Genomic DNA, 23,386 nt, shown 5'->3' with positions numbered 1-23,386 from the left:
GAGCTCGGTGCGCAGGCGCGGTCCGTGCCCGCCGGTGCGTGCGGCGGGGCGTCAGGGGCGCGCCGTGCGTTACGGCGTCGGGCGTGTCCCAGGGTGCCCTGCGCGGGGCTGGCTCCTGCCCACAGTTGAGTTTGGCCCCGAGCGGAACAGTTGGGCCCGGCCCGGTCGCGCCGTCGCGGTTTCCCCTGCGCCCCGCTCTGAACGCCGCTGCCCCCGCCTTGCGGGGAGCGAACATGCGACTCCGGCTCCCCGAGGAGGCCGCCGCCGGCGAGTGAGGAGCCGCCGCCCCGGCCCGGCCTGGCCCCGCCGCCTGCCCGCCCCGGCCGCAGCCGCCCCGCTTCGCCCAGGCAATGACAGCGGCTCCGGCCCCCTCCCCGCAGCAGATCAGGGACCGGCTGCTGCAGGCCATCGACCCGCAGAGCAACGTGAGTACGGTCCGCCGGGCCCCGCGGCTCCCGTGCCGGCAGCGCGGGGACGTCGGCCCCCAGGGCGCTGCCGCGGCCCCCCCCCCCCCCGCCGCCCTGCAGCCGGCCGCCTGCCCGGGGCTCTCGCCCCGCCGTCTCACGCCGCTGTCCGAGGGGCCGCCGAGGGGTCGCGCGTCCGCCGCCGCCTCGCCTCCTCTCCCGCCGGGCCCGCGGTTGCGGCCGGGTTCCTCCCCGGGCACCGGAAGCCTCCGCTGCGGGCGGTAGCGGGGAGCTCCTCGGCCCCCTGCCTGCCCGGGGTCCCGCTGCTAGCGGTGCTTCGCCGCCCGCTGCCCCGAGCCGGGACCGCGGGGCCGGCCGGGCGGTGGTACCGGAGGCCTCTCCGCTCCTCCCAGGGAGCCTCGTCCTCCCCCTCCCCGCCGCACCGCCTCCCGCCGCTACACGGCTTCCCCCCCGGGCCCGGCCGGCGCTGCCTGGCCATGCGGTGTGCGGCCCGGCGGCCTCCCGACGCCAGGCCGCGGCTCGGGCGCGGCCTCCAGGGTGCTCTAGGCCGGGCTCCCCCGCGGCTCGCCGGGACCTTCCGGGGCGCCCACCTGTTCCCCGGGCCCTGTGGCCGCCTCCAGCCGGAGTCGCGGGGCCGTGGGGTACCCCGGGCTCCGGGGACACCAGGAGAGCTTCGACGGTGGCTTCGGGGTTCTGGAGCTGCTCCAGCACCGAGCAGCCGCGGTCTTCGCTTTTATCCTTTCCTGCAGCGTGCTAATGAGCTTATCTGCTTCTTCTGGGATGTAGTGTGAGCACAGAAGTCGGTGTATATTTTACCTGTAAGTGGCCTTAATGTTTTAGCGGTGGTTATCCAAAGCATCATTTACTCCTTTTAAGGGTTTTTTTGGCACATTAAAGCAGTTCTCCACTTAGGTGTTTATTACTGTGAGAGGACTGCAGAGCCCACAATCTGTTGGATTCTTGAATCTTAGATCAGGAGTCACCACAGCAGGACGCAAAGGTGGGTTTGCTGTGGCCATCTGCAGTTTGTGGGGGCAGCTACAAGTGCATCAGGCTGAACGCACATGTGTGTGCATGTTATTCCAGCAGGCTGGGTATGTGAAATGGTATTTTAGTTCTATTAAAGCCATACCTGCTTCTGTCTGAGTAAGTGGGTTTTTGTAATAGACCTGTGTTTGAAGTCTTACAGTAGCTAATAAAGTTATTGCCATTTGGAAACGTTCTGGAGTGGCCTGCCTGTGACAGGAAAACTGAAGAAAAATCACCCTGACCTTGTAGCTTCTTTAGTAGTCCCCTGCGATGTGCATTTGTCATGAGCTGCAATATTACATGTTTCGAGTAACAGTAATGAATTATAATGGTAATTGTGGGCTTTTAAATGTCAAAGTTGTTTGAGTTTGCAGTACTTTAACGTGGATCTTGCTGAAATGTCAGTTAGGACACTTCATGAATTTTGTTTGCTCTGAGTTCTCTTTTCCTGGCTGCAAATTTTTCACTTTACGTTAGACCGAGTGTCAACCTAGTTTAATAAAATTCTAACAGATCTAGTTTATTTTAACTTCAAAACCATCAGCAGCAGCGGTTACCCTAATTCTGGTGTTACTTTCTAAAATGCTGAGGCTGTGTGGAATTAAGCAGCCGGGAAATACAGTTTGTGATGGATATTTTTCCCTTTCTCCATACGTTAATGTTACATTATGCTGCGAACGTGCTTGCAGTTTGGTTTTGATGAGGAGGACCAGAAATAACCAGGCAGCTGTCTGCAAGGGGAAGTTAGAGCATCAGCCAATGGCTCTGCTGAGCTTCCAACAGGTCAGTAGCCCCACAAGCTTAGGAGTACTGTATGTTAAATTATAATTCTACATACTTGATACTTATCCAGGGCAATAATTGGTGGCAGAAAAATCAACCCATTGTTTAGAAATGCCTGTAGGCAGGGGGCTGTCTTCCATTTTAACCTTTTCTTCGAAGGAAAGCAGAGGTGGTGTAGTTGAGATTCATTGTGCAGGCTTAGATCTCAGACTTTTTTTTTCTCCAAAGCACATAGAATATGTGGTAAACAATCGATAAAACTACCTGTCACGCCGTTTTCACAAAGGGAGGAGAAACTTACATTTTGAACATGCTTAAAAGCAGATTCTGAATTTAATCGCACTTGGGCACCAATGTAAAAGTGTAAGAAACTGTTCTGATGTTTTTCCACAGGAAGAAGTCAGTGCAGCTATGAGCTGCTGCGCTTGTGGCTACTCACGGAAAACTCTGGCTACTTTCTTCTGGCTTTTAGAATCTTCTGAAAGAAGTGGTTGCGTTCAAACTTACAGTATTCATTATTGCGATTGACTTCCTTGTTTACCAAGAAAGTCAAGCTTTTGAGACCTGGATTTCATTCAGGCTTTTCAATATAATTGTTGGTGTATGCATGTGTTTGTTTCTGGAGAGGGTGAAAACTGCACTAATATTGTCAGGTGTGCAAAAATGTAAGTCCAGTTTTGTGAGGTTGAGGAGGAGGATATGGTTCTTTATAGTGCTTTACTGTGGGGCACTGTAAATGTAAGCTTCACTGGTACATTCTCTAATACAAGCTGTTTCTCCGTTGTGGCTTTGCATTCCAGCTGTAAAGATCTTTGTGGTATAGACAGATCTTGGTTAACTCTGAGGTCCTGTCTTAAATTTAAAAAAAAGGAGAGATAAGTTTCCCTACCTGAGCTGAGCTGGTCAAACTAATCTTTTCCCCGAGGTTTCAGAACCTGTTTGCTTTGAGAAATCATCCTTTGTGCCGATTGTTCATCTTTGGTTTAACTGCTACATAGAGCCATGCTGGCTTGGGAGCGATATTTTAATTGTACACAGGCATTCAGCACTTGAGACCTCTTCTAGTAATTGCTGCAGAATATATTTAGAACTTAGTTCGGAATTTACATGGGTAACCTCTATTTCAAAGGAGACTTATAAGAAGTAAGCTATTTAAAAAAAAAAAAAAAGACATCATCTTGGAAGCCACGTGGGATGTCTGGTATTATGTCTTCATTTATCCAGCCTTTTCCCCTCAAAAAAACATATGGGCAAACTACTTCTGCTACACGACTTAAACACTAAGTATCAACATCAATTTCCCTCCAAAGCTTGTGTGTTAGCGAGAACGTACCAAGACTTGTGTTGGAGGAAAACATGAATTTAGTGGCGTCACCCACAACGATGGGTGATATGATTTTCTTGCAGGAAAATCCTTTTCCTGGAAGAACTGTGTTTAAAAAAAAAAAAAAAGGTAACTGGAGAAGAGTGTCTGAAACTTTATTGTAGTAGTTATGTGAGGTCGTACTGGGGAGATACTCCTTGGTTCTGGCAGAAGCAGCACTTTTCCCTGTGGGCTAAGTGTGCAGAGACACCAGCTCTTTCCACCGAGCAGAACACCTTTGCCTTGTTAAATCGTGCTCTGTACTCTTCAGGGAATTTATTACCTGATGTCAGGAATAATGAGATCTGTTAGTTTTTGCTCTGTGGGAAAGCCTGTCATTTCCAACTGGCTGGAAGAATTGTGCTTGCAATTAAATGGTTCCTCATCCTGAATATATAGCAATCTTTTCCTGATTTTAAATGTTAGACAATAATTTAATTATTTGCCATTAATACCTCTCTGTGATGCAAACCTAGCTTTGGTTTGAGTAACAACACATTATATGCTCACTCTGTGGTTGGAGTTGATTGGAAACCAGGCTGCTGTTGATGCAGTATCTCGGTTGGCCTTGCTGCTCAGACCTTCAGGAGAGGTCCGTAATCTGAATTATTAATAATACATTGGTCCATGTGTTGTAATATGTAAGGTGTGCATTGGCCTGGGGTGATCTTCCAGTTGACGTGTGAGTTGCAGTTAAAGATGCTTCCATGGCTGTTTGCTGCTTTGATTGCTTTACCAAAGTCCTAGAAACAAAAGCCACAAAAAACATCAGTGAGAAACATGTTTTCTAGAATTTAGTTTAAAAAGGGGGAGAAGGTGCAAGACACTGCTGTAATGAGAGAAATGTGAAAGTGGAGGAAGGCGGTGGTTCACTTCGGGAGGGTCTCGGCAATTTCTTTGGATGCAGGGAAGTGTTTATGTGTGGGCGAAAGTAGACTAGGCATGGCTTTTGCTTTAGCTTTATCCTTTTCTGTGAGGCCTTAATAAGCTTATCAGTTTTGAGGAAGCTGCAGTGTGCACAGACTGGAACCTGTTGTACCTCTCACCATTTTTGCTTATTTCCTTATTGCAGCTCGTCTTGTTTCAAGTAGTATTGTGTTTTGTGCATCAGGGCAGGGAATTGGGTTTCAGGTGTGTGGTGAAACACACGGGTGGTTGTGGCAGTTCCTAATGTGCGGGGTCTGAAGTGTCATTATCGTGTCAACCCTGAGTTCCAGAAAAAGATGTGGGCCTGTTGCAGTAAGTCCCATTGTATTTAGGCTCTTCATAATTTTAAATAACCTTAAATGAGGATGACTGCTTTTTTTTTGATGCTATGTATCTTAAACAGCTGGATACGCTTGAATTCACCTGGTTGAGGGTGGTGGTATAGTTGGTTCTTGGCCTTGCTTTGCAGCTTTCCTGCCCACCTCTTTCTTTCCAAAATAGCTTTTTTTTTTTCCTTGGTCGAAGTATATTCCAACAGTGCCTGTGATGCTTATGTAGATACTGACTTTAACTAGTCCAAGTTTGCACTTGTCTGGTTAGTTGCCTGGATAGCCCTGGACATACAGCCAATTACTTTCTGAGAGTATTTTTTGGGGGAGGATTAAAAACTTTTCCATTGCACAGTACTCCTTGCAGTGGTGGGACTATTATAAAGTTTGAGGCTGCTAAGGCAAAATCTGAGCGAACAACAGTAGCTGGGAGTTTGGGTTGAGGGGTCAAAGCAAGGGGATGCCAAATTGCCTTTCTATTGTTAATTCCTTGAAACTCCACAGGTTGCAGTGATGCTGGCAGTAGTCATTTGCTCTTATGCTGTAATTTGAGTGTTTGTTTCAGCAGCAGTGACAATTTAAATAACACCCACTTCTTATTCCTGCTACACACACCCATTTTATGTGTGCCGGTGCAACTATTTGCAGGATCATGTGGTAAAGTGGACTGGGGGATTGATCAGGGTTTTAAAAAAAGACAATATAGTTTTTTCTCAGGTAGCTTTTGATGTAGCTCATTTATGTGATAAAACTTCCGGTGCATCACAAATAGTCCTGGCAGCAGAACTGAGTTATTAAAGTGTTTCAGTAAGTGTGGAAGCTGAAAAGTGGAGTGCCAGTTGCTTCCTTTTGCTTCCCTGCTGCCTTAGCAGGCTGGCTTGGGACCTCGCAGGAGAGAGGTGTGTTACCTGTAAAAGTTAACCGTACCTGCCTGTGTTTTTTGAGATGAGAGTGGATACCTTATGGTCAGGTTTCGTTTGTAGAGGCTTTACTGTCACTGTCGCTTGTGCGTGGTTCAAGGATGTCTGGAACCATACCCGTGCTTGTTGTGATGCAGTAATGCAAGGGCTCGGCATGTGTTCCTGGGATAAATGCTGGGAAACCATGGGTATCCAGGAGCATGCTCCTGAGTAGTGAGCTTTGCAACTGCAGAGTAAACCGCCTTATGCTAAAGGCTGTGTGGTTAATGCTCCAAATAATCAAAAATTAAATTGACTTGTCTTAAACTTGCATTCTTACCCCAGCTGAAACTGCCACTGGAGCCACACCTGCCGGGAGAGCTGCTGTGATCCCCATCCACTTCCCCACCTCCAGCTGCACATTCCTGTTCCCTCCCTTGTGCTTACCCTGCCCTGGGCCAGCCGAGGAACTCACCTGGCCAAACCCTACCTGAAAGGGGGCTCGTCTGCAGCCTCTTCCGCTGCCCTGGCTCATCCTGGGCTCAGGGAGGCGGCAGCTTTGGCACAAAGCAGTAGTTGGGGGAACATGTGCGGCAAGGAGAGGTGACGGTGGGGTGGTGGCAGCCCCAAGCGGTACGAGCTCGAGCTGTCGCAGAGCCAGACACCACTCAGTTTGTCAGGTTGTTTCATTAAAGAGGATCAGGCTATTCAAATCCAAATGATAAAACTTTGCAGCAAGTAGCTGTCTGCATGCACTATAGCATGGACCCTTGGTGAGAAGTAAACACTTCAGTTGCTCAGAGGCCAGAGGGAGAAAGCACTGGGAGGGAAGTAACTAACACATTTTTCTTGCTGTAACCATGAGGCAGTTTACTGAATTTACCAACTTTTTTTAGGTAGAATAAACATCAGGAATAATCCCTGACAGTCACCGTGAACCGCAGCATGGAGAGGACAGCTGATGTGTAGGACGTGCGTCCTTCCAGGGGAGATGTGCTAAAACAAACTACCCAGACAGCAAAGGACCTGAGGCTGCAGTTTCCCAAGTTGCTCTGACTTGGGGCAGCTGTGCTGTGTTCCTGCAGCCGCTGGTGTACCCGGGGCCCTGTGTTAAGCTATTTTGGTGCACAGTTGGCACACAGTTAACCCAAGAAAGGAAGGAGCTGTGGCAGTTGAGCACGGGGGCCCGGGAGGGCTGGAGCTGGTGCGGGGTGGGCATAGGGTGCGGCTGGATCGGCCACTGCCGCTGGGGCACTGCAGCCTGACGCTGGCATGGGTGGGAGGGAAAATATTTGTTGTCAAAAGCTCCCAAGTGGGGAGGGACTCAATCTGTGTCTTAGAAAATATGAAGGCCTTCAGCCTGGCCTGTATTTTGGAAGTCTGGATGTAGGATAGAAACACCAATTGTACAAAACCCTAACAAATGACAAATAACTTGAGGGTGAGCCCAGTTTAGGAGTGCGTAAGGTGTGGGTTGTTGCCTCTCTTCAGGATTTTTTGGTATGGCTGTATGACACAACAGTGCCGTCATCCTGGCACCTTTGGCTCCTGACCAAAGTGGTTTCAGAGCAGCTGAAGCTTTTTCTCCCAGTATCCTGTGAGGGGAAATCCTTTTCCATTTTCTTCAAGGAGCTGCTGCAGTTGACAAGTTTTCTCTTTTCAGGAACCACAAAAGTTTCATGATAGGGAAGGAAGGAATCGGTTCTGCCTGCTGCAGAAAGTTGATGCTAATTAAGAAGCACTTATTTTAAGGTATAGTTACTCCAATATATTATATTTGGAGTTCAAGTTAATGTCAGTGTAATTTTTATAAATAATTAAAAAAAACCAAAACATGTCTGTTCTGGCCGATAACAGTTTACTGTTATCTTGTCTCACCCATTCTGTGCTTGGTGATAACTTCAAATGAACTTTCTTCAGTCTGTGTAACACATGGTATGATGTGCCCTGGCTTATGCACTTGGTCTTTAAAGAAATATTTAAGGTAAAGGTAAGTACATCAGATCCAGTTTAATGTAAATGAATACTGTTTATTCAGTATTCTAACAGCTAAATTATTCTTTCTGCAGGTAATTCATGCTTTCAGTGTTTGGAACAATATTTAAGTGCTAGCAAATTGCTTTAATTTAAGGTGCAATCTGCTAAACTTAACAGCATGTCAGTGTTTTCTGGGGCACAGCTTTCACGGGGCAGTGGTGCATACTTAAGTGTGATTGTTAATATCAAAGTATACAATTTTCAGCATGTCCAAACAGTCAGTGGTAGAAATTTCTATTGAGGAATCACTGGAAGTAAAATGTAATTAGTTCTGTTTTACTGAACAAAGTAGTTTTCTAACATAGCAGCTGGGGAGGAGATGAATCCTATGTCCAAGTTTGTAGTATTCAGCAACATGCTTAACTGGGTGTATTTTGAAACTTTGTGCTGTAAAGATGATTGTGCAGAGGTGGAAGTCTTGTCTGAGAGTGACAACCAGCACTTTTGTGGAGCTGCTTTCTCGCATACTGTTCTCATGCAGAATCAGCTTGCAGAGTATCATGATTGTACTACAAATCTAAATTGATTGATTTTTTTTTTTTAAGTAGTATAGAACTTCTGAAGGCAGAGGAGCGTGGGTTTTTTGCAGGGTAGCGATGCACACTCATAACTTGTCTTTGGCAAACAAACTTCCAGCGCAGCTACAACCAGCTCTGAGTTTCTGTAACTCGAGCTGCTGGTTACGCAGAGCTCTTTGAGCTGGGTAGCATGGTCAGTTTGTAAACTCCTTCTGCTGTGTAAATTAATTGCATGACAAAGAACATGGAATTTTTATGTCTGTCTATAAGATACTTTCCTGGAACTTCCAGGATGATGTATATGTCAATATTATGGTTTGTCCTGGGAGAAACTACAGCTGATTCTTGGATAGAGTTGAGCATAATAAGATGGAAGAGAAGATGCAAGAGGTGATGTTTCAAGTGTATTTGCAGAGGCATGGTGGCTGTGGCTTGTGCACTTGTGGGGGAAGCGCACCAGTCAAGAATCTGACTGCATCATGAAAACTCAGTCTCTGTTGTCACATGCATGAGTTTGTCAGTGTGAGCTATGGGGTTTTGACTTTGTGTAGTATTTTCTTCACTGGACATTTTAAGCCAGGCCACCAAGGGCCTTAAGCTCTGTGGGGCATTCTTAAGTGGAAATCATGACATTTTTTGCTACTAGATTAGAAATAACTAGTGCCAGGTTGCAGCTTCCTGAGTGTTCTGTGTTTAAATATAAATAAACTGTTGATGGGGTGCTGGGTTCTTTTGTCCTGTGTGATCATACTGGGCAATTGGCTCTGGAGTGGAGCTGGTCCCTAAAGTAGCACAGCCCTCCAACTTGTAAGCTCTGAGATGAGAGGTGGTGTGGTGTGCTTACCCTCCTCTGGGGGAAGATTTTCTTCCAGCCAAAGGTAGAAAACTGGTTTTGTTTCCAAGTAGCTGCTAATGATTGTGCCACTGAATGGAATTACCGAGCATTCTCTGCTGATAAGCAGCGGGGGGGGGGGGGGGGCATTGCTTTCCCTACAGGTTATATTCTCAGTCTTCAGAGAACGGAAGTATTTGGAAATGGGTAACTGGCAGCAACATTTTCGTCTAGAATTTGGTGAGCAATAATTCTAGGAGATGGGTACATTGACTTCAGTTTTCTTTGCATATCCATAAAACTTCTCTATGGTATGTGCTGATGGAAATTCTGTATTAGTAATTGCTGTTGAAAGGATACAGTGACTTAACTCCAAACTTAGTATTTAAAACTTTACCAATTTGTAGCACTATTTTTTCTCAGCTTTTGTGAACAAATGTGCCCTCCTTAGATTCTCAAGAGCAGTCATGCAAGCGTATTGCACTTCTATGTCATGAATTAATAAATCCCACAGTGCAATGTATTCAACAGGCTCTTACCTCAGCCTCCATTATCATTTAAGGAATCAGCTGAGAAGCCTCCCTAGCATTTTGAAAAAAGTTGGGCTGCTGCATTTAAAAGTACACCAATACAGGGATAGATGTTTTTATTTTTTAAGAAAAGAGTGAAAAGTCTATATTGTGGTGACATTAGTAAGGCTTTTCTGTATTACATTCAGATATGAACTGTTCTGTGTTAACAGCTCTGGGTAGATATTCCATGTGATGAGTAACCTAATATTTAATAACTTCAGCACGCTCTTGACCCTTGAAACCATTCTCATCAAGTTCTTAAATGCGTGTTGCATAATTTTAGATCTCCACTAGATCTCTGGAGTGCATTAAGAAAAAGCAGGTGATTGCAGAATGATTCCGTCCAGGCATTGCCTTTAAGGGTCATTCTCAAAATCTAGTTTGGTGTCTGACTTTGATTTTACCACAAGGCAGGTGGATAATAACAGTGAGTTATTAACATCAAGTGGAGAGCTGCTGTGCTGGGAGTGTGGGGCTCAGCCGGCACCTGCCTGTTGTGCATTAACTCTCAGCGTTGGCTTTTCACTTCCACAAATAACTGCAGTCAAAGTACAGACTTCTGGCTGAATGAGTGGGTCTCTCCTTACCGTGGAAAGCACCAAGATCATGATAAATCAAAAGGGGCATGTTGTAAAGCTGATTTTTCTGTATTATTCTGCCTGAATAATCAACAAACTCTGTGTTTCCCTCTTGTTGAGGTAGAACGAGTTGTTCCTGTGACTTTGATTGCACACCAACCTCTAAATTTTTAAGCAGTAATTTTGGACTTTGGTTCATGGCTTATAATAAATAGTAACTACCAAGATTCATCTGGTTAAAGTTTCTGTACAGGTGGTAGAGAAGGAGAAATGGTTATCATGTATACAATGAAACTGTATCGTGGTTAGATGTCCTTAAGACCAGTGTAGCGATTGGGATTTTACGGATTGTGTGTTAGTGATGTGTTCTATGGGCGTTATTGATTGTGCTGAAATAATCTGTAGTGATTGCTGCACCAAGGAGGACACAGACATGTTGCATTACTTCGTGCTCTTTGGTTGTGCAGCTCAGCGCTTGACAAGTCTTGTTCTTTAAGACACACTACGTTGTTCCACTTTTAGCTGGCCTGATCTGTGGTATTCATACCAGAAGGCAGTGGATGTATAGGGCTGGGTCAAACCTAATAGTTTCTGTGGTTATTCGTTTTATCACGCTTTGTTTTGGGAGGACTGTGGTGTTCTAGAAATATGCTCAGGTGTGGGGATGTAGAGGGGTAAGCGTGAAGTGGTTGAAATGGGAATATGGAGTGACTGCAGAGCCCGATGGTGCTGAGCCACCTGCGAAGGCTGGGCCAGCCATGGGCGTTTCTCCTGGGATCACTACTCTGGGGGTAGTGAGCCTGCCCTGTGTGGTGGGGCAGCGATCCGCTGGATCCTGCTGGATTTTGTAAATCCTTTATAACGCAAACTGCTTCGTATCTTTACCTGTACGTGCCTCTTGGAGAGGACAGAATTTAGAATTACTATTTTGAGTCTAGTTTGGACTAGATAGAAATGAGTGTTTCGATGTGTGTCTCCACTTGTTCAGTATCTGTTCCCAGGTGTGAATCGTAGGGGTGTATGGCTGGCAGGAAGCTATGTGGTCCATCGCCTTTGCTGAAGCAGCGTCACCTCCTTCCAGACTTGTCTAATCTGTTCTTAAACCTCTAGTGACTGTGGAAACTATTTGAGAGTTTGAGTGCATAGGTAGCTCTCTGGTTATTCCTAATATGTAATCAGTATTTGTCTTGTTGCAAATTAAGTCAGTGAGCATGAAAACAGTTGATCACCATTTTCTTTATTATGACTAATAATGCATAGGAAGGCTTATTTCAAGCTTTCTGTGTCTCCTCCCTATTTTTTCAATACTGTGTGAACTGAGTACTTAAACTTTTTCTTATTAACCATGTTTTCAAAACCTCTTATCACTGCTCTCCTCTGAACTCCTCTTTGTTCTTGAACTGTGGTGCCTTGAGATGAACATGTAATTCCAGCTGACTTTGATTCCTATACCATTCCTTGTCAGTGTGGTGTTGAGTGAAAAACAAGACTAAAATTATCTTGCTTGCAGCATGCTGTGGTAGGTACCACTGAGACTGTGTTCTGCCCTGCCGTGACAATGACTGCCTGGCTTTGTGGTCCGCAGCACCCGCTCCTCTTACTCTGTTCCCTTATCTTGAATTTGTGCCACTGTTGCCAGTATAGTAGTATTTCATGTAACTAACCTTCACTTCAACTGCTGGGCTTTTTAAATCAGGCTAATCAATTTATTCCCCCAAAAAGGTTTTTGACCACCTTCGTAGTCTGGTGGTTTGGGGTTGTTTTGTGGGAGGTGGAAAAACACGTGTGTGTGGGTCATGTTGCGGTGAGTCTTTTGTGTTTCATACGCAACTGAGGGGTAGGCACTACAGGTATGATTCTTATTATGTTATACAAAATGTTTAGTGGATGTTGAAGTTGATGGACAATTATTTCTCTCTGTAGTAACAAGAATGTCTTCCAATTATTGGGTAATAAATCTGAATGGAGAAAAGTGTTATACTGTTGACTGTTTTCTATTTTCCTTAGAGATCTCTTCCTGTAGAGCAGGAAGACTTTTCTCAGTGTGCCACTGCTATTCCGTGAACTGGTTGTGTTCTGGGTGTGCGTTTTGTCTCCATAACCTGTATTTTACTACCTCTTATATCTTACTTTCTGAATGACTCCACCGACGGATGCTCCTTTCATTCAGTGGTTTCCCCTGCCTCGCCACAGTGCAGAGCGTTTTCCTGCTGTGTCAGGGACCTCTGTCCGCCTCTTCTAGAGAAGAGCTGGAGTGTTGATGGCACTGACCAAGTGCTGTGGATTTGTCTCTCGAGGCTCTTTGTAACTGCCGGGGCAAACTCTGTTTTCTGCTGGCAAACTACTCTTAATCTCTTGGTGGTTCTAGTCTGTCTACACCTTACTTATGTGTGTACATACTGCCAAAAGGTAACAGGGCTAACCTGTTGTCTCACTCAAGTGAAATATTGCAGGTCTGCCGATTTCTTCGCAATGCGGTATTTTGTTGGAGTCTGACTTTACTCTTGTTTGACGATCCTGCCTTTGTAAAGTATGTATGGGAAGGTACCTGGATGATGTTGCTTTACCATTAAATAAAGCCTAAGTACAAATAAAATATATACAAATTGTTTTGACTCTTTAAATTAGACCTGGAAATTTTAAATCCAGAGGTAAGGATAAGTGCTTGCTGTGCCTAGCCGCTTTTTTGGACTGTTCTTGGTAGTCAAGGAGCATTCCTTCTAACTGTTGTTTTGCAGCACAAATTTCTGATTGGTGTTCAAAGCATGGATTCCAAATTAATTTTTCTGTCATAGAAGATACTCTCAGTGGATGACTTTCAGCCCAAATCAGTGATTCCTTCATGTTTACAGATCTGCTTTACTAAATGCTGTTAGAAAACTTGCTTCTACATTTAAGAATATCTTTTGTGTACTGGTGAATATTTGAACTCTGCTTAGCAAACTGACTTTCAAACATTTTCAATAATTATGAACAAAGTAGTGCATGGTCATCTTTTTTGGTATGTCACTTCTGTGAATAGTATCTCGTGTACCCTATCTTTAGACAACATCATGTCACATTGGGGGTAGGGGAAACTGTTAATAGATCAGTTGCAAGGGAACTGAACTAAATACCAGCAGGTTGTAACCTGAATTCTAACTTTATGTGTTTGGTCTGTATCTTTGAATAAATGACATTATAGTTCACTGTTCATGATATGTATTGTTAGTGTCTGGTATCTAATGTGTCCTATATGAAGTGCTAAATAAACACTATACTACTGTATGTCCATTGCCGTATTTAAATAAAGCCTACTATGAATAGCAACTTTTTTCTTCTTAATTCTTATTCTGTGTTTCAGATTATTATGGAATGAAGTAGCTTTTATACTAATGGAATTCCTGGGGGCAAAATCTGATATGGATCAGAGACCCTGGTCTGGGGTAGGAATTGGTGCTTAGACACAGGTAATCACTGTGCTGCTTTGGAGAAAATAAACGCAAGCAGATGACGTTGCTCATGGTGCTGTTTCTGTACGTTTTGAATCAGTTCTACCTTCCTGGCCATTTCAGCAGTATTGACACTGAACTTGGGATTTTCTTGAACGTTATTCTGCGCTACCTAAGGATATACATGGTCCATAGATACATGACAGTTTTTATACACCCGATAAAATGCTGCTGTCCCTAGGGGCAGGGGGAAGACACTAAAAAAAGGTACAAATGCTCCTGTGAACTTGTGTATAGACCGTACTGCATTTCTTATTTTAATTGCCAGCAGAAACCACCAGCTTGGCAATAGAGATCTGGATTTGTATCTGTAGGAAAGATAGAAAGATCTGTTTAGTCTTCTATGGCAGGTCTGCTTCTCTGCTTGCTTTTGTAAAATTGCTTTGATATACAGGTGGGAAAATGTTACAGAAGTGCTTTCTTTGAAACTAGCAAAATACTGAGTATTTATAGCATATTCTGAGGAACTCGGTTGAAGTATGATAAGAAATACACTCTCTCAAAGCCAGAGTCTTCTGATCTAGCTGTATGTAGTCTGTTTCACAATGCTCATAATGGAGTCACGTTATTGATGATTATAACCTGTGATTTCAGGAGGATAATAGCATTATACATTGGATTTAGAAAAGTTTCAGAAATTAGGGACTCTAGACATACTAGGCCAAGTTTAAATACCCGTTAGAAACTTTTAAAGGTACTAACGTGACCTATATGGATGAGGACGATACCATGTCAGAAGATGCCTTTTAGTGCTGTTATGTGATTTATGCAAGTGATGAAAAAGAACCTTTCTAGCCATAATCCAGTAGGATAGGAATCTGCAGTAGCAGTTTCACTGCAATTTTTATTTTTGTAATTGTGCACCTAGCTCTCAGGTTTTCATGTTACAAGGAAATACCTACTCTTTTTTTCTACTCCAGGCCTGTGTAACTGTCTCAGCAACATCATCCTTGCTAATTCAGGTCTGGTTTGTCATGCATGCAAAGATCTTTAGAAACATCCCTGTGAAACATTTAAAAAACACCAAAATTGCTTTATTCAAATGACTGCAATCGAATGTTTCTGTAACGTTTGTTTCTTAGGCAGCAGTGGAGCAAAACGCAGGTTGTCCTGTGTGTCGAGGCAGTCCTGAGGAAGGAAGAAAGGTGTTACGCTTGTGCTCATTTCATGGTTTGTATCTGGACTGCTCTGTAGATGAAGGAGGAGAGTCAAAGTGTAACACTTGAGTATCATAGTCCAACATAAACCGCCTCCCGGCAGGGCAGGTTGGTAGTCCCAGCCCTTTTGCACCCCCAGCGTGTGGAAACGGTGATACCGGCTCATGTGTGGATGCTGAGTTTGCTGCTGTTCTCAAATCTGCCTGGGGAGGAGGCAGTAGAATTGGAGGTGGCAGGGAACAGCTGTGCATTAAACTTCCTTAACTCAAACGTGCTTTTTATCCTTTTAAACTGCTGTGTAACACTGACCCTGAAGTTAGTTACTGAATTGTTCTTGATTTAGAAAAGCTAAAATAGGATTAAGATGGCAGTTAAAAAAAGGCAATTAAGCTGCTTGAGCTTTTCCAGAGAGTTCACAAACCCATGCTTTCGTCTGAGGCTGTAGTAAAAACATTTAGTGCTTAACTTGGAAAAGGTCTCAGCTACCAGTAGTAAGCTCCAGAGCATGGCTGAATGACTTAAGGAGACTTGCATGGAATAAATAAGATTTGTTTTCTGTGACTATCATTAGGGTTGGCTGGAAAGGATTATCGTAGATGACTCAAAGCAGATGTTCTCCAGTAAACTTTCGAGTGAATTAGTCTGTGTGCCAGTCAATCTTCACAACAGGGGAATAGCATGGGATCACTTGAAATGCCATAGAAGTTATTGTTAGCCCTTTTATGCAAGCTCCTAAACGTGAGGTCCTGGGGCTGCTTCATGGAAGTTCTTGTTTTGGGGTGGCAGTAATGGGTTGCAGTGTAAGTAGACAGAAGAGAATAAAAACTAAAATGATGTGCAAGTTCCTGAGACGCTGACTTACGCAATTGTACTCTTAACTAGTGTCGGAAGAGAGCAAGGTTGCCAAACTCCCTCGTCCTACTCAGCTTTATGTTACCTTGTCTATTTGCTGTAGCCAGTAAGCATTTTGAATAGCAGTTTGCGTTAATAAATGATCATTTCTGATGCTGCTCAAAGTAGGATGATGTCCTGGTAGGTTTTGTAACTGCAGTTTCGTGTCAGTTATGTGCCAATATATTAACTTTATTAAGGCAGTAACAGGTGGTTTAAGGTAAAGATACTGGTGTGCAATACTGATGTGCTGCTGTTCTCGAAATAGGTGTCTTCCTGTAGAATAGGTGATACTCGGACGCCTTTTGGGGAGGTCATCTTGTTTTCGTCCTAGTGTTTGACTATACCACAAGAAATTTCAGTCTATGCTATTTTGAAATACGGGAATATGATTTTTGTTATAAGCTTCTCTTTATGGCAGTTTGGATGAAGCATTCCAAGAAAACTACACAAAACTACTGGGGAAGGGTGGAGAAGTTGTTGAACCTGCCTGAACATTTTTATTATCTTTTTTTAAAGAACCACACTTCCCTGCAGGTCAAAAAGAAGGGAAAATGAGAGGAGCTTCTTGCAATTGATCCCGAGTGTGAGCCTTTGTGCTCCTTGCAGCGATTGGTTTGGTGCGACAGCATCTTTTCAATTGGTTACAAATGTGTGAAGAATCCGAAATGGGTGGATTGTGTTTTACCAGAAGTTGAGCGATCAGCACAGACTCAGCAGCGTAAGGCTGCTTTCGCTGTCTTAATTGGTACCATGTGTACCAATGAAGTAACAGTCAGTCGTGGTGTAGGCCTGGTCTCCTGTAGGCAATTTGGCATTTGGGGGCATCTGTCTGTGTGTATTTGGGTATAGTGAAACAAAGGCAAAGCTGGTACTGGAAACTCCCTGACCAATTTCATCTTTCTGTAGGGTATGTATATACATGAGCATATCACTTTCCCCATCTTGACCTTTTGATAGACTAATGATCCTTTTTTTGCCATCACTTTGTCATTTAGATAATGAATATTTGGGGATTACCAGTAACTGCAAAAATAATTGTACCGATTATTGGTGTGTGCAGTACACAGAGCGTTTTTGCACCCTGGTAATTCAGAGTCTAAAATATGTGTTAGGAAGGAGAGTATCATGTTTTGCAAGTCTAAAAATGTTTGTCTGGAAACTCCCAGAATTGAGGATTAGCTATTCTAAAGTGCTCAGGTTCTAGAAACTGAAAAAAAACCCCGGGTGTTATGTATTACTTAAACTGTGGTGCTAAATCATCCTTCCTAGGCACTGAGGGCATTGCAAGCATCAAAACGTGGAAGAAAGTCCATGAAGTGAAATAGCCTGTATTTTGACATATTTTAGTTCTTACTATTGCCACTTTAAAGCTTAAGCAGAATTTTACCAGACCTGACCAGATGGTAGGGCTTTAAATGTCTGCAGAGGCATTGTAGTTCAGTGAAGAAAACACCATGACAAATGAATTCATCTTGGGTCTGCAGTTGGTTGTACAACCTGTAAGAGTTACAATCATTCAAAGCCTATATAGACTTTAGAAATAAGTTTGATAAAAGTAAATCTAAAAATCAGGCAAAGTGTTTAATTGCTGATGGCTTTATCCGGGTATCTCTGACATTAAGCAGTCCTGCTCTGATGGGCCAGACGTCGTCTGTGTACAAGATTTTCTGAAAGGAAGAGACTTCAGCTCCTGATTCTCCTGTTCCATCTTCCTAGAAGGGTAGAATTGTCTTGAAAAAGCTAATTCTTACAAACTTGCAGTCTTCTAAAAATGAAGAATCTTGCAGTGGATGTGTGGCTGGGAGGGTAGGGCTACCTGATAATGCTCCTGATAAGACTTCAGGATAACGTGGGATCCCTGCAGAGGTTCTTGCTGCGAGATTTGTCTCAGATGCAGCTCATGTCCAGTTGAGTCACAAATTAAATTAAGCAATAAATGAGACTGTGATTCAAGTTTTCCTTTGCTTATCTTTTAAACCTATCTACAAAGGTGAAATAGAAATTCCAGTTTTAGGGGCTCTTAACATCAGGTGATGGAAATGCGGATCTCTCTGTCATCTGGGGTTTCTCATAGAAATTATTAAAATCACACTTGTGCTTAACACATACAGATTGTGGCATCTGCTTTTGTGTGGAGCTTGCTCACCTGTACAGAAATGTTGCGGTGAAACCCATCAGCAAATCTGATGCGCGCTTTGTTAATGTAACGTCAGTTTCTGGAGTTACTCCTCACTGTCTTACATATCAGGAAATATGATTCTGGAATGATGGTGGGGTTTTTAAGGTGGCTGTTCAGCAGCGGTGGCTGTATCCCACCCACGCCTAGTCTGTTGGGTGCTGGGTGATGGTCTGATGACACCTACTGGGCACCACTCTGCCTCAGCTCTGCTCCGAAACCTGGAGGAGTTTATTCCGGGGCTTCTGGGCTCTTGGCGCATGACTACAGGAAACATCAGTATTTTGAACAAAATTGTAGAACAGTGACTTGTGTAAATCTAAAGCAGTGCCTGAAGGAATAAATGCAAGCTTTCTGATTTGACTCGTTGCTGCTCTTGGTCCGCTTGGCGCTTACGTTTCCAGTTAGGCTATAGGATGGGTAACGAATACCTTGGCGAGGGGTCTCAGAACTGCGCGCTAGTAAGTTACACTGGGTTTATTGCTAATGTTTCCTTTAGTTTTACATAAGAGTATGTTTGTTACAGCTCCTGCAGTTCCCAACTAGGTCAGTAAAGTGTCCTTGTCCCTATTTGAACAATCAGCTCCCTAAAGCCAGACAGTGTGATAGTAATTTTGTGATTAATGCTTCCAGCAATTATAAAGTGGAAGGTCTTAAATTACATTTGATAACTAAGACCTGTACATGAAACGTGAAGTGACTCTGTGTTCCTTGTTGCAGATCCATAACATGGTGGCAGTGCTGGAAGTGATCTCCAGCCTGGAGAAATATCCCATTACCAAAGAGGCACTTGAGGTATGTCACCCTCCAAACATTACTTGGTTTTTGTGTGTATGAAAGCACTTTTTCTGCCTATCTAATTTCCATAAGAGTTTTTCTGGACACAACAGATTGATTGCAGAAGATTCATCATTAAGATACTATGTTGTCCCTCCCGTGCTGCTTCTAACATCTCAATGCATACACAGGGATTCTTTCTGGGTTCGGATCAGTATTCCGTGCAGCACAGTTCCTCTTTGTGTGGGGCACTAAATTAATCATTACTTCCTACTAATTAATTCTGTTGTATTCAGCAGCACCACTCTGCTTGCTGATGTACTGGTCACCTTTTTAGCTGTTTGGTGACCCAACACCAAAGAACCTGAAGTAGGAATATAGTTTCTCTGTGTCTGTAAAATTAATCTTGAATTCAGTTCAGCACGTTTCAATGCCTGATCTAATTGGTGAGGTTAGGTGTATTAAAAGCAGAAGTATTGGGTGGGATAGCTGCAGCCTCACTCCTCACTCAAAAAACAGAAAACATCCCGGAGAAGTTTTTATGACTAAATTATAAAACTTTTCTCAATCTTTATATTGAAATTGTTGGTATTATTTGCTTTTAACGATTGCTTAACTATAACTCCAGCTGCATTTCAACATACGTATCACAGTGTGTTGCGTATTTCTCTCACAGTTCGGTCTCTGTTTCCCTTTGAAGTGCCTTTCTTAAGTAATCTGACTTGTGGAACAGTTCTTTGTTTTCAAATGTGCTTTGGGAACACTCAAACACTCTGCTTCCTTCCGCTTATGAAACCACTTTGGGACACCATAGGAATGCTTGTTTAAATCAGTCTTTCATACTGGGGATATGGTCAAGATATCAGTCAAGATACTGGGGAATGAAGGGAGAGGAGAGATGGAGGAAGAAGGTAGGATGTAAGTCACACCCTCGCTAGTCAGGTTTGTGAAACAGAGATTGTTATTGTTAACGTATTATTGTAACAGGTGAAGATTCTGGAATTTTTTTCTCTTGCCCCTTTCTGCAGATCTTACGCTGTTGTTGTGATAAACTCGCACCTTTTCTGCCTTGGGTGCTGCATTTCCCCTTGAATCTGAGCTTGCGCCTTTACTCTCAAGATTCTTGCTGATTAAAGAATTCCTTTCTGATGTTTTTCACAGCTGATGGCCCTGGTGCTTTAGCCAGGGAATAAAGACAGGGTGACTTGAAACCGACAGCAGGTTTCATGTTGCATGGCAGAGCACTGGACCAACTGGACTAATCCTTTCCAAAAAGATAAAGTCAACGCTTAAATCTTTAGTGGTTTTTAACTAGGTATTTCTTCGGGTAAGCATTACAAAGCAGAAATGTACCTTAAGAATTTTGTTTAGAATGATACCTGTTTGTAAAACAACTTTTCTTTTTCCTAGGAAACGAGACTTGGAAGGCTTATCAATGAGGTGAGGAAGAAGACATCCAACGAGGAACTTGCCAAACGTGCCAAGAAATTGTTGCGGAATTGGCAAAAGTTGATAGAACCTGTAACCCAGAATGAACCAGTGCCTAGAGGGTTGCCGAATCCACCTGGATCAGCAAATGGTGGTGCTCACAACTGCAAACCAGAAGCGCAACTTCCTGCTGTGGCTGGATCAAAGCCAATCAGCGAATTGAAAAGCAGGAATGATATACAGAAACTAAATTCTCCAAAAACTGAGAAATTGGGAAATCGGAAAAGGAAAGGTGAACACAGGGACGGGCATCAGGGCCCTCCTCCCCCAAAAGTCTCCAAAGCTAGTCATGAAGTATTACAAAACTCTTCACCCCCTCCAACAAACGGAATTGGAGGTAGTCCTGAAAATTTTCCTAGTCCTGTAGACATAAATCTACACGCAGGGCCTGAAAGCAGCAGGACAGAACTCAGTGAAAATGATAAACACAGTAAGATCCCAGTAAATGCTGTAAAACCTCACACCAGTTCTCCAGGACTTGTAAAACCTTCAAGCACTTCCTCATTATTAAAGACTGCAGTGCTTCAGCAGCATGATAAAGCGGAAGAAACCACAGGACCGCACCAACCTAAGAGTCCTCGCTGTTCTTCGTTTAGCCCTAGAAACATTCGGCATGATACTTTTGCTCGGCAGCATACTACGTATTCACCAAAGGATTCAATGCCTAGTCCATCTCAAAGGTCTCAGTTCTTAGATACTGCACAGGTTCCATCACCACCGCCATCCTTGATGCAACCATCAACACCTCCAATGCCAGCAAAAAGACTGGAGTTCTCTCAGCAGTCGGTAACTGAGGTATCTCAGCACTGGCAGGAGCAGCAGGTACCTTCTGAAAGCCAGCACAGGCATACAGCAGGGACGCTTCAGCAGCACACGTCTCCCAGCTGCAAAACCAGCTCCCACCCTGGGGAATCTCTCACACCACACATGGGCTTTTCACAGGACACTTCAAAAATGGACAGTGATGATGCTGCTTCAGGTTCCGATAGTAAAAAGAAGAAAAGGTACCGACCCAGAGACTATACAGTCAACTTGGATGGGCACGTGACAGAAGGGGGTGTGAAACCTGTGAGATTAAAAGAGAGAAAACTCACTTTTGATCCCATGACAGGACAGATAAAACCTTTAACACAGAAAGATCCTTTGCAGGTAGAAATCCCTGCACTTACTGAACAGCACAGGACAGAAACGGAAAAGCAGGAGCAAAAACCCAACCTGCAAAGCCCTTTTGAACAAACGAACTGGAAAGAATTATCCAGAAATGAAATCATTCAGTCATATTTAAACAGACAGAGTAGCTTGCTGTCTTCATCAGGAGTACAGACTCCAGGAGCTCACTACTTCATGTCTGAGTATTTAAAGCAGGAGGAAAGCACTAGAAAAGAGGCTAGAAAGACTCATGTTCTAGCTCCTAACAGCAAACCTACAGACTTGCCCGGGGTCACAAGAGAGGTCACAAGTGATGACCTCAACAGAATACGTGAACATAACTGGCCAGGCGTGAACGGTTGTTATGATACACAGGGTAACTGGTATGATTGGACACAGTGCATATCTTTAGATCCACATGGGGATGATGGTAGATTGAACATCCTGCCTTACGTCTGCCTAGACTGAGTACAGTTGTGCTAAAAATGCTTTTTTACATCTGCAGTTAGCAAAAATGGCAGACGCTATGCCACTTAAAGATGGAGAAAGCCTCCTGTCCTGGACAAACAGGCCCAACGAGCAGAGGGTGTGAGGGAGCTGGTTCTCTACAGCTCTCCTTTAAATTCTCCTTTTGTGAAATGCTGCTACCAGTTTACTAACAATTGCAAAGGAAGGCATACGAAGGTTAATAAATTGAGTTCAAAACTCTATAGCAAGCCAGCTATAAAAAAGTGTTAGTCCCCAAGAAGTGAAGAGGATTTCCAGCACTTTCTGAATGCCGGAATCTTATTACAGGCAGGTACAGAGAAAATTGTGGAAGTTACCTTAACAAAATATGCATCTATTTATTTGACTTGATTTGGGTTTTTATTTGGCAGTGAGATATTCGAGAGACAATGTGCAAAAACTGTAGTTTTATTTGTATCACATCTCTGAACATGATTGCGTTTTTTTAAAGTCATGTGGTACGGAGATTGGGTTTTAAACGGCAGGTGTTGCACTGCAGGCTGGGAGACCAGCTTCAGCTCAGCATTCCATAGGCATCCACATATTTTAGTCTGGTTTCAGTTTAAATCCAGTCTCTGAAAAATGCTGCAAAAACTAGATGTTTAACGATATTTTTGATCCCACCACCACCAGCCAAATATTTTTCCTCCTTTTCCCTTCCTGCAAACTTCTAGGAAAAAAAAAAAAAACAAAAAAAAATAAAAAAAAAAGAAAAAATCACCTTTTCTAGAATCTAAATGTAATGAGGGTGCTACAAGTTTGTAACTGTACTGTGAGAGGGAAAAAGGAAGCCTGTTTGTATGCTGGAAATATACTTGTTACCATTCCTTTAGATATTGTTTGCCTTATGGATATCCATCATAAACGCAATTTGCAAAAACAAAGAGCCTTAGTGAATGTACAGTAACTAGACTTCTGTGTTCTTGGGATGCAGAAGGGAGCAACTTTGCTATTTGGTCCTTTAAGTGGACACATTGTGATATAAATGTGGAAATAAAAAAAATTTGCACAAACCAGTTTGTGAATTATTTATACTTAACTCATTGTTTTTTTAAAGTTTGCTCAATTCAGACCGGCTAAGCGATCATCAACACTGAGAGTCCATCGGAGCAGTGCAGTGAAGCTGAATCCCATCCGATGCTGTTGAAAGCAGCTGGCTGTTAGGGATATACAAGATGTCTTCCAAGTAGGTTGGTGGGATTCAGTTGTACAGGTTGGATTGGTTTTAACTCTGGTTATGTCCAGGGTCTGCAGACTGATAGCCTGATTGCTGTTAATGTACCTCACAGTCTGAAAAGATCATAGCTCATCTTTTTTTCCTCAGTAACTTTGTAATATATTATTCCTAATTGTTAAAATACTTTCTGAAGCAGCCTGGTTCAGTAGAGAACTAAGAATTTCTATGAACTGTATTTGCTTTAACATTTGGGACTAGTTGTTTTCTGCAGTCCCCAG

General features: G+C 43.6%; 1 protein-coding gene across 6 annotated transcripts; it reads left to right on the top strand.

Moving 5' to 3' along the window:
- The first annotated feature begins 12 nt into the window (after positions 1-12).
- MED26 (mediator complex subunit 26) lies at positions 13-22,944 on the top strand. 6 transcript variants are annotated; one of them, XM_075736253.1, is made up of 4 exons: positions 14-425; positions 1,212-1,243; positions 18,731-18,805; positions 20,198-22,944. In XM_075736253.1, exons 3-4 carry the CDS (start codon positions 18,740-18,742, stop codon positions 21,890-21,892), a joined length of 1,761 nt encoding a protein of 586 aa, XP_075592368.1. In that variant the 5' UTR covers positions 14-425; positions 1,212-1,243; positions 18,731-18,739; the 3' UTR covers positions 21,893-22,944. The 6 variants fall into 6 exon arrangements, with proteins under 6 accessions (XP_075592367.1, XP_075592368.1, XP_075592365.1 ...); XM_075736249.1 differs by lacking the exons at positions 14-425; positions 1,212-1,243 and adding exons at positions 1,276-1,425; positions 2,144-2,237; XM_075736252.1 differs by lacking the exon at positions 1,212-1,243 and having other exon boundaries at positions 13-425; positions 12,300-18,805.
- The last annotated feature ends 442 nt before the right edge of the window (positions 22,945-23,386 follow it).

Source organism: Balearica regulorum, chromosome 26 (assembly GCF_011004875.1).
Source record: "Balearica regulorum gibbericeps isolate bBalReg1 chromosome 26, bBalReg1.pri, whole genome shotgun sequence".
Lineage (NCBI taxonomy): Eukaryota > Metazoa > Chordata > Aves > Gruiformes > Gruidae > Balearica > Balearica regulorum.
This window is presented reverse-complemented; position numbering and strand designations above follow the sequence as displayed.

Excerpts from the sequence above, each read along its gene's own strand:
- MED26 (XM_075736248.1), top strand. The coding sequence starts at position 2,037 with ATGCTGAGGCTGTGTGGAATTAAGCAGCCGGGAAATACAGTTTGTGAT. Across the intron at positions 2,238-18,730 it reads CTCTGCTGAGCTTCCAACAG|ATCCATAACATGGTGGCAGT; the intron begins GTCAGTAGCCCC and ends TCCTTGTTGCAG. Across the intron at positions 18,806-20,197 it reads TTACCAAAGAGGCACTTGAG|GAAACGAGACTTGGAAGGCT; the intron begins GTATGTCACCCT and ends TCTTTTTCCTAG.